General features: G+C 40.5%; 1 protein-coding gene across 1 annotated transcript; it reads left to right on the forward strand.

Annotated features, from left to right (window-relative positions):
- Positions 1 to 633: 633 nt before the first annotated feature.
- ruvbl2 (RuvB-like AAA ATPase 2) lies at positions 634 to 7,616 on the forward strand. Its single transcript, XM_050041258.1, has 14 exons — positions 634 to 710; positions 2,537 to 2,591; positions 2,766 to 2,821; positions 3,099 to 3,240; positions 3,410 to 3,539; positions 3,617 to 3,683; positions 3,826 to 3,932; positions 4,027 to 4,120; positions 4,831 to 5,049; positions 5,128 to 5,246; positions 5,385 to 5,504; positions 5,601 to 5,730; positions 5,881 to 5,995; positions 7,222 to 7,616. The coding sequence occupies exons 2-14, from the start codon at positions 2,537 to 2,539 to the stop codon at positions 7,245 to 7,247; spliced, it is 1,380 nt and encodes a 459-aa protein (XP_049897215.1). The 5' UTR covers positions 634 to 710; the 3' UTR covers positions 7,248 to 7,616.
- Positions 7,617 to 11,520: the final 3,904 nt, after the last annotated feature.

Below are 11,520 nucleotides of genomic sequence, written 5' to 3' on the forward strand. Positions count from 1 at the left end.
CCTTTGAGCCTTGCAACCTCTGGTGGATAAATGTACACAGTGCTCACCAAGGCTGTCATTGGCCCCTGTTCACCCGGGTTCACCCCACTGTGGAGGCCTCTGTGTGGGGACATGATTCACTGTTGGAGATACACAACAATTTGAAACAGTGCAAGTAGTTTGGCATAACAAAGCAGTTTTAACTGGCTTGCCTTGACTGTCCCAGCATGCCTATGTCTTATAACCTGCAAACACAGACCTCCCCTTTTCGTGTGGGATTAGTCTCTTCAAACATGTTAGAGGCTGCCTCCCTGAACAAATTCATCCTACCTATCTGTGAACTTTGTGCAAGTTTGTTTTGTTAATCCCACATTATATAAAGGAAAGCTAGAGGAAAAATAGTCAAAGGTTTAACGTAGTTTAAAGATACAGGGGTTTGTTAATTAGCAAAAAGCAGACAGAGGGGCACGTTAAAATCTTCCTACCTCTCTTCGGTGCACCAAATGGGGACGTGAGGCAGATATAAGCGGTTTAAAAAGTCTAAAATACACAGTTAAGTGATCCAAACCGACATAACCGAGGAGTCACACAAGCATCCGTGTCGATAGAGGGCAGTAAACTTGAATACGTACATAGAAAAATAGGAACTTGTTTCTTCCCGGACCCAATTCCTCTGCGCACCGTTAGAAAGAAGCGCCGCATTCTCACATTTCTGAAGTGTGGCAGCACAGGTGAGTTTACATTCATCTGATAACTGTAGTAAATACTTAAGATCTTGCTCTTTCACTTCCTGATGCCGTAGCAGGTTACTTTTGAGTAAAATAGCTTCATTAGCAAATCTTCTGCGGTGTCTTGACGTTAGTGAAAACAGAAAACCGATGAATGGAGCTAGCTAGTTTGCTAACACAACATTAGCTAGCGTTAGCATTACAGTTTGCAGTACTAGCGCTGCCGATAAAATAGATTTATGATTAAAGGTAATAGTTGTGGCTTCCGCATATAATTTGAGTCATGTTTTTGACTGATATGGATATTTTATAAAAGTGATAAATATGACAAATTAAAAGACACAGCACTATGGCTAACGCTCTCGTGTGCTTGTGTTGTGGCATGCGTTACAACTGTCACTATGACAACCAGCTGGACAGGACAGACTGTACTTTAATTCATATGATACAGACTGGTTAATTAGGTTAATATTAGCTCTGAGACTTGGGGTGAAACCTGGTGCTTTTGCTATTTAATTACAAAAGACCTTAAGCATCAATAGAGGCATTGAAGTAAATAACTGATCCAGGACCAGGAGTAAAACACATATACTCAGGCACTTGGCTTATTGTAAAGACAAGTGGAAAGTACATAACTGTAAAATGTCTGTGACTAATAACGTTATTGGATACTAATGAACCAAAACTGAACTCAATGGTGCACAATACCGTTTTCTATTTAGCAGTATGCCACTTTCCAATCCTCTGTGGCCTGTTTTCATGACTTAATAAACGTTTCTGAGTTGCTCTCAGCCCAGTTTACAGAGTATGTTTGCGTACTGTTGAGGCTCCTAACTGTGGCTTGATTTTGGCTGTAGCCAGTCTTCTGTTAAGAACCTGTATACTGACTTTGTTTATTCATTTCAGGTACATTTTATTTTTTATATCAGAGTTTTAGTTCCTCCTGCAGTATTTTTCTTAACAAGGTTTATTTCAGATTTCTTTTTAAAAGCAATTTATCTTTAACAAAACACTGTATAAACATGTTTTGACTGATATTCCACCATGATAGAATTCAGGCGGCACACAACATAAGCTATGTAGAATAAACATAGTTAAAGAAAATTAAAGTAAAAAACACTAACCAATATGAAAGACATATTTATAATACATAGATACTGTAAATGATAAGTTGTTCGGGGTCCAGAGATGTTCTCCACCATCATCTGGGCCACTGATATGCATAAAAGCAAGCACAAAAGGGAGACAGAAAAATATGGAAGATATATCAGGGATCAGCCGAATACTTCGTTTGCAATGTGCCTAGTTACATACAAATATAATAAACTTTACTCAGCCACAAAGTAATCAGAGCCTAAAGCATCATAGCGGCTAAGGAAGGTTGCTTTATAGCAGTGTTTTTGTAAGATGAGTCCCACTCTTGCTTATTCCTTTGATGCAGTGTTATTACAGTGTTCATTAGGCATGGCAAGGCAAGTTTATAGCCTATATATAGCATCTTATTATAAACAGAGGTTATTCAAAGTGCTTTACTGGTAAAATATGAGAAAAATAAAATTATTTTTAAAAAATAGAACAATATAATACATTAAAGCACAGACACGTTTAAGAACCAAATTAATAAAATAAATAAAAGTACCTTAAAACCTGATTAATAAAAAGCTATTGAAAAGAAAATGGCTACAGCTGGGGCATATCTTCGATCCAATTGGAACAAATATATCTGTGATATATTTTGTAAAAATACAGGAGAAGTGTTCATACTTTGTCACTGATAATTGTTTTTTATATTAAATATATCTCTGCTGTCTGCTTTTAATTAAATACAGATGGCGTCTACAAAGGTTCCAGAGGTTCGTGACATCACACGGATTGAGAGAATTGGTAAGCGTCTGCATTTACACTGGTAAACTGACTGTCCAGCTGTTTATGGATACAAGTTGATGACTGCTGCATGTGTGTTGTCATAGGTCAGCCCTAATGTATGTTGTACCTGGTCTTTAGTCCCTCCTCCAAATGTGGTTAATATTAAAGTGTTCATTTCTATCTTGTGTTTAGGAGCGCACTCTCACATTCGTGGTCTCGGTTTGGATGATGCTTTGGAGCCAAGACAGGTAGCGTTAAATTCATATTGTGTAGCTTTGAGACTTGTTCCCTCTTCAGGTGGCATTTAGCACCTAAAGAAATGTATATAGATGTGTTTCGATCATAACTCTGTAAGGTAATCCTGCTTCTTGGATTCCAGTGTGTGTCAAGTGAACGTTCAGTATTTGATTATTAGCACAAATGTTATGAATTTAGCAGATATATTGGATTACAGCACAGAATGATGTCCAGATGTGAGTTAATATGTGTTTGGCTTCAAGGGTACCTGTTCCTATTCACCTGCAGGTGTCTCAGGGGATGGTCGGCCAGCTGGCCTCCCGTCGGGCAGCGGGGGTCATCCTGGAGATGATCAAAGACGGTCACATTGCTGGCAGAGCAGTACTGATCGCTGGCCAACCTGGCACAGGAAAGACCGCCATCGCTATGGGTAAGGGCCACGTTGGAGGCTTTCCAGAACACAATATCATTTCATCCTCCTCTGGAAGTCATATTGTTGTTGTAATTGGCTTAAGTTCTATTTTCGTTGAAGCATAAGTTTATTTTCTCCGGTTCAAAAGCTGAGTATAAATTCAGATGAGATTATATTTTTCATGCAGGCATCGCCCAGTCTCTTGGCCCCGATACACCCTTCACAGCGCTGGCCGGTAGTGAGATCTTTTCTCTGGAGATGAGCAAAACTGAGGCACTCAGCCAAGCTTTTAGAAAAGCCATTGGAGTGAGGATCAAGTGAGTAAGCAATAATTGTGTTTTGTGATTCTCATTGTTTGAAAGCAATCTGTATTCACGGTGGGTTTCTGTCACAGAGAAGAGACGGAGATTATTGAAGGAGAGGTGGTGGAGATCCAGATTGATAGACCGGCCACTGGAACGGTAAGCTGCTCACATGTCGGCTCCTTGTGCACTCATAACGGGCTGTCTTACACAGTCATTCTTTTTAACAGACCACACTGTTTGAGTTGTTTGAAGGCAGTCACGGCCAAAAGGAAATTACACATTTATCTTTGTCTCTTAGGGTGCCAAGGTGGGCAAGCTGACTCTAAAGACTACTGAGATGGAGACAATATACGACTTAGGCAACAAGATGATCGACAGTCTGAGTAAAGAGAAGGTTCAAGCAGGGTGAGTTAATCTCCTGTTCATTAATCAGGATCACTCAGGCCTGTCGGATAGACACACGTCATCTTAACTGTCTTTTTCTGATGTTTTCTATCAGAGATGTTATTACCATCGACAAAGCCACTGGAAAGATCAGCAAGCTGGGCCGCTCTTTCACCAGAGCCAGAGACTATGATGCCATGGGAGCTCAGGTATCCACTAACTGTCACATCACTAAAACTTCACTGCTGCAGTCATTGATTCACAAACAGCAGATGTTTAACGTCCATTTGCCTTCACACAATTCGTTGTCGAATATCACCATACTCGAATAGACCAATGATATATATTTTGTTGAGTTGAGTACTGACAATGTTCAAGTGGCATCAGACCCCCTTTGCGCATTCGTCAAGGTCGTGGTCGTCTGCCAGAAGCTGTCATAAATTGACTTTTTATCCAGTTTTAAGCCAAATTTTTACAATGTGCTTTTTGGATCTTTGTCGTTTTTAACCGGATGATGAAAATTTAATCATCGGACATGTGGATCTTAAGTTATTAGAGCAAAAAGCTGAGCAAGTGTTAGCAGCAGTTTGGCTCCAGCCCCTGCTGTACCAAACAACATCAGTAAAACACTGATTTTTAACGTGAAACAGGGTCGGAGGAACATTGATTTGTAACATGACACTGCTTTATTCAGTGTTTTTCCCGGTTTAATCACCTGGTTCGTTTTTTTTTGGAGAGGAAGAGACTCCTGCGGATAATTCGCCACATGGTAAAAACTTTCTGGGCGATGAACACCGGGGAAATCCTAAGCAGGAGAATCTAACCGCAATGACAGCATTGCTCCGTCTCTTGTTATTTTTCTGATTTTGTACTTTGAAATGGGACAGATTTTTCACGGTTCCTTGTGTTTGTGTTGTAGACACAGTTTGTACAGTGCCCAGAGGGAGAGCTACAGAAAAGGAAAGAGGTGGTGCACACAGTGTCCCTCCATGAGATCGATGTCATCAACAGCCGCACACAAGGATTCCTGGCTCTCTTCTCTGGAGACACCGGAGAGATAAAGTCCGAAGTCCGTGAGCAGATTAATGCCAAAGTGTGTGAGTGGAGGGAAGAGGGCAAGGCAGAGATCATTCCTGGGGTAGGTGCAACTATGTGTGTTTATATTTTGCTTTGTCTGTGATTGTACTTTACTAACTTTCTGCGTTTGTGGTTCCAGGTGTTATTTATTGACGAGGTCCATATGCTGGACATGGAGTGCTTTTCTTTCCTGAACCGTGCCCTGGAGAGTGACCTGTCCCCAGTTCTCATTATGGCCACCAACAGAGGCATCACTCGGTACTATTACGTCTACATTTTCCTCCTATCTGATCATTAGAGTTGTGGAATTATGGAAGTTTTATGTCTTGCCTTTTTTTGTGGGAAACATTGAATCTGTGTCATTTCTTTTCAAATATCCACTCTTATCTCTCTTAGTATCCGCGGCACAAACTATCAGAGCCCTCATGGCATCCCCATCGACCTGCTGGATCGCCTGCTCATCATCGCCACCTCCCCTTATACCGAAAAAGAGACGAGGCAGATCCTCAAGATCCGGTGAGTATATGCGTTCATCATCTGTCAGCAAGCTATGTTTGCTTCTTCCCAGCGTTTAAAATAAAATGGAAACCAACTTGTGTGGTTTCATTTCAGGTGTGAGGAGGAGGACGTGGAGCTGAGCGAGGAGGCTCACACTGTCCTGACTCGCATTGGCATGGAAACGTCGCTGCGTTACGCCATCCAGCTGATCAGCACCGCTGGACTGGTGTGTCGCAAACGCAAGGTAAGCTCAGTCTGAGCAGGCAGATTTTATCGCTGCAAAATCTAGAAGCAACTTGTTTTAAATTACTCGACAGATTATGTTTCAGTTGTGTGGTCATGAATTGCTGTAGTGTCCGTGTTGATCATCATCTCTGTGTTTTGGCTTCTTCAGGGGACAGAAGTCCAGGTGGAGGACATCAAAAGGGTTTACTCTCTGTTCCTGGATGAGGCCAGATCCTCTCAGTACATGAAGGAGTATCAGGATTCCTTCCTCTTTAATGAAACACGTGAGTTTGCTGTCCACCCTGTCTGTCTCTGGTAGTGGCTGAATTCCTTGGCTGTCGACATATGCACATAGCAACAGTACACATTGATGCTGCTGATGTGAGTCAACCCTCTGAGACCCACCACAGACTCAAACGTTAAACTCAAAAGTTTAGAATGTATAAGTGCTTAGAACATTATGATGGAAGTATATGATGGTTATTCTCATGTTTAATTATGTCTCAAGTTGCAGCAATTTTAGGGTTGATACCATTTGTTCCAAAGATTTGCTGCAAATTTTAAACATTTTTACCACCTGAGAATTGTTAAAAATGGTCAAAAAAATCCCTCAAACACCACATTTAGACACCAAGAGCTCCTTAGAAAAACCCATGCTGTGATTTGGTACCAAAACCTTTTGACATTTGGATTTTTCAGCAATTGAATGGCAAGCAGTGCTGTTCTGGAAACTGCTGAGAAACCTCCTTATTGTCAGTATACCTATGAAAGCCACATGTCATCTGAATGCCTGAGGTCTCTAGTTTGTGGTTGTACAGTTTGATGGGGCTGTGATTATCCTAGAGGTCACAAGAGGTCATTTTACAGTCTCAGCTTTCCACTTATACCCAATTTATGGGATTCCAAGACTGTTTAGAGACCCCAGTGTGCGGAAAGATTAAAATACAGTAGGCGAAAATAACACATTTGCACTGCGTGAGAATAACAGCATGGTTTTTGCCCCAAACTGTATGAGACTAGCATAAAGTGGGCGTGTCTGTAAAGGGGAGACTTGTGGGTACCCATAGAACCCATTTTCTTTGGAGCGTTATTTAGCCCACTTCCTGATGATCCCAGCATTATAACTGCAGCCTTAAAACTTAGCCTGCAGCAGCCTCCTGAAGACACAAATATCGTCTGGGATCAGCAGCAGCCCTGTGGGTCTCAGAGGGTATTAAATATAAGTCACGATGCATCAAAATGCTGAAACTGACTGTTAGCCAGGGGCACCTGCTGTAATCTGCTGCAGTCGTTTGAGAAGATTTCAGTTTTAACATGTTTACGGAAACTGCTCGCTTGGGCTAAGCAAAGATGAGAAAAGAGAGATACATGGAAAAATACTGTATGACAATGCAGCTCAGTGTTGTACTCATAGGCTCAGCTCTCCCGTCAAGTAATTTAAAATTCTTAGTATATACAAATTCTGCATGACATGGTGAATAAGCAACATGTTTCTGTTCTTAAATTTCAGAATCGTCTTCAATGGACACCTCTTAATGAAGATGATTCACCTGTTTTCTTACTCTGAAGCTTTTATGTTGTCGATCGTCTCTGCAGTCGGAGTCAATTCAGAACTGGATCTTACTTAAATTTGAATTCAGCATTGAATTACATTGAAGATGGAATTTCAAATGTATTAGACTGAGTGAATTTTCCTTAAAATCTCTGTTCCCCTTTTGAATTCAAATTTATTCACAGAAAATCAGCCTAATTCTGAATTTATCACATTTCTGTTCTTCATCGAGGCCTTATGGCAGGAACGCCCATTCCTTCAGTTTTTTTCTTTGTTTTTGTTGTTGACTTGTCTTTACATCGTTTATTTTTATGAAAATAATTAAACAGGCTTTTCTAAGCACACTGTGATAATTTGTCTCCTTATTTGTCACTCAGTATTTATTGATGGGAAAACACTGATTGGAACAAAGATTAACATTTTACATTAACATTTCCTGGGTATTTTTATGTCATTTTAGTTAGTTTTGAAAGTACACAATATCATTGCAGTTACTTTTTTCTAAAGTCTAGTTTTTAGTTTTTATTTCCGTCAGCTCAAATGTTTTTTTTTTTCCCCCATGTAGTTTAAGTTATTAATTTAGTTTCAGTCAGCCTGTAACAGAAGGTTGTGGTAGTTTCAAATTGTTGCCACAAGGTGGAGCCCAAAGATCTCTTACAAACCATACACTGTGCAAATTGAGATAAATGGAGGCCCTGAACATGGTTTTCATTGAGCAAGTCAAACAGCATTGCTGACATCCTAAAAATATCTCCCGTTTGCATCATTTAGTTTATTGAAGATGCCTCACTGTGTGATGGGTGTGAGCTTGAACTGTAAATGACTGCAGCTTGTCCACACCTCGCACTCACACCCAGTCGGCTGCACTGTAGGTGCTACCCTGCTCTGATAAACACACTCACTGCAGATCAGACATCCTCACACCTAGTCTTCTGTATTTAGATAATCAGATATGTTGTAATTCAAATCCCAATCCTGTTCCTGGTGTTATTCCATCATGGGTTTATTATAAGTTTAATTCACCAAAATGGTTGCTCTTTCAATCACAATTAAAACAAATTACAGAATGTGGTCGAATCACTGTTAAAACAAATTTGTTTTTTTACATGATTAAAGCGTCACATTCCTATATTACGACAAATTACAGTTCTTCCATGTTATAAAAGCAGTCATCACACAGTATTACAACAAGCAACAGGCTTCTTTTACATTATAAAAATGGTCACATCACTGTACTACAACACATTACAGTTTTTTTACATTATAAAAGCAACTGAATCACTGTATTACAGCAAATTACAGTTTTTTACACTATAAAAGCAGTCACATCACTGTATTACAACAAATTACATTTTCTCCATATTAAAACAGTGGCCATCTCACTGCCTTAAAACAAATGACAGGTTTTTAGATCATAAAGGCGGTCACATCACTGTATTACAACAAATTACAGTTTTTTAAAGGTGGTGTCCTTGCTGCTGCGGCCATGGGTCGATTCTGGCCCATAGCTGCATTTTGTCCCCCCTCACCCCTCAAATTGTCCAGCCATTAAAGGCAAAAAGCCCCCAAAAATAATCTTTAAAATAAGTGGTCACATCACTGTATTACTAGAAATTACAGTTTTTTACATTATAAAAGTGGTTGAATTTCTGTGTTAAAACACAGTACAGTTTTTCACTTTATAAAAGTGATGGTGAGGTGCCCAGTAGCTCAGTGGGTGGAGTGGGCACCCCATGTGCAAAGGCGGTGTCCTTGCCACAGCAGCCATGCCCTCGATTCCGGCCCATGCCCATGAATATCACCTACAGTCCTCCACCAAGAAGCTACATTTCTTTCTTGACTAATTAGAGCAGATTAATCAATTGTGAGTACAGCGCAGACTGTCTCCTACGTAGAAATGAATATTTAATGTTCAGTGCTGGTGGGAGAGAGTTCTACGTGGATTACCCTGCTGCCTACATCCCATAAATCCCCCTCTGTCCCACGAGTCTGCTGTTGGATACTGCGTACCATCACCACGTCTGATGGATTCACTGGTTGGATTAAAGCTGGGATGAACTTCACGAGGGTTTGTATGTAAAACAGGGTGTGAGCACTACCTCTCACTCGGGAGATTTTCTGACGGTGAGTGTCATGCACACTGATGTTAAATCTAAATCAGAATTTAGAGAGCAGATGCAGAACCCCTAGTACCTCTGAGCACAATCACACCAGTCTCTGTTTGTCTCTGTTTGAATACGACCTGAAGACACGTCTGTTTCTCCAGAGTCACTGTGAAGCATTGTTTACAGATCATATTCAGATCAGGCCCTCTGGGTGTGAGCAGGGTTTCTTGGATCGGTTCCATCTCTTTGTCCACACATCACTATCCACAGGCTACAAGGCTGCACAGCATGCTAACATGTTGTGGCATTTTGCCTGCTGCACAGATTCGGGTGCCCTTTCTCCACCACAGTCAGGCCATGCTACCGTTCTGCAAATGTCTCCATCACAGAACCCCACCCTCCTGTCTCTTAAAGGGTACCTTTGGTGTTTTTCAACCTGGACCCTATTTTCCCGTGTTTATGTGTCTGACTAATGGGAGCAACAATTTTTGAAATTGGGCCAGCATTGAATAAGGGTAATGCAGCCAGCAGGAGCAAAACAGGCTGTAATGTAACCAATCGGGGCATGTGTGCACCCTTTACATCCACCAAAAGTGCTTGTTTTTGTCACTGACAAGGTCAAGCTACTTTTATAAGTGTCTAACAGCATTATCAAAAAGATTCCTACATAGACAGAACTTTTTGTGAAAGGAAAAATCCTCTTTGTTTAACCAGAAACAGCCACAAAGTTGATATCCCAAACCCACCAGACTACATTTAAATAAACAGTCATTTTATCATTGCAAAAGACACTTCATTAAAGGTCAACAGAAACAGAATAAAACTAATAAAAACTGTCTTGGTAAATTTCTCCAGTATCCCAACAACCACCAACTCTGGTTTGATTGAAATAAACCCTTAATTCACTCAATGGGATGTAAAAACATGCTGGCCCTGTTCACGCTAAAATGACTGTTTTTTTAAATGGAATCTGGTGGGTTTGGCAATGGCAATTTCGAGGATGAATTTAGTTAAACAAAAATGGTCTTACTCTTTAAAAAAAAGTCTGGCTCTGTAGGGATCTTTTCCATAATGTTGTCAGACACTTATTGAACAATATGAGCCTGTCGATGGCAAACACAACATTTTAGTAGACATAACCTGAGGGCGTGAACATGCCTCAGTTGGTTTAATTGCAGCCTGTTTTGCAGTTGCCGGCTGCAGGACTGGATCAGTTTAAAAAATTGTTGCTCCCATTAGTCACACTCAAAAGCATAGACAAAATAGGGTTCTGGTTGAAAAATACCAACATTGTGTTTTAATCAAACAATTTACAGGAAATGGAAATTAGCGAGGGACGTTTCAAACACTGATGGTTTTCACCTGGGTCTCACTGACGGACAGGAAAGCTCTCCAATCTATTGACTGTTTCAGAGGTCACTGGCTATTCTCATAGTCTAACGAGACCTTCAGTATGAATGTCATTAGCTTAATGTATCCCTATCAAAATCAATTCCATCACTCATGCAATGAATCGACTTGCTGATCAATTTAATTGATTTGAGAAAATGTCAGCAAAGATTAACACATGCATCAATGAGAGTCCTTTTGCAATTCCTATTTTCACTACACCAGAGTCAAAGATGTTACCAATATCATTATTTTTGTCATCATCTCATGATGCTGCTTGTGTTCATATAAGCAGGGCGCTGAAGCAAAAACACAAGTAGCAATGTAAGTAGTGATGTCGGGCTTTTGCATTACTAATTGTTGTCTGAAACAGTCCGAAATAGTCCAACATAACCAAACCAAAAGCGAGAGGAATGAAGCTGCAGCAGCAACAGTGAGGAGAGCCAGCCAGAGAGAAGACTACCAGCTGCCCCGAGTCTTAAATAAGTTGTCTATACCATCAGGTATTTCAAGTTGCTTTAACGATCTCTTTCCTACAGACAGAGAGCAGAAGTTGGGTTTTCATCCAAATGCAGAGCAAATTTTAACTGAATTTTCAGAAAATCAGCAAAACAAAAGGCAACGTTATGTGCTTTTCCATCCACTGCTGTTATGCAAATTTTGGAAGTTAGGTCATCAATGCTTCGTCAGAGGACCACGGCGTTAGACTCCAATGCACAGAGGCTCCCTTCACAGCAGTATATGCATTGGATTGCGGCTGTTT

This window comes from Epinephelus moara, chromosome 3 (genome assembly GCF_006386435.1).
Source record: "Epinephelus moara isolate mb chromosome 3, YSFRI_EMoa_1.0, whole genome shotgun sequence".
Taxonomy (NCBI): Eukaryota; Metazoa; Chordata; class Actinopteri; order Perciformes; family Serranidae; genus Epinephelus; species Epinephelus moara.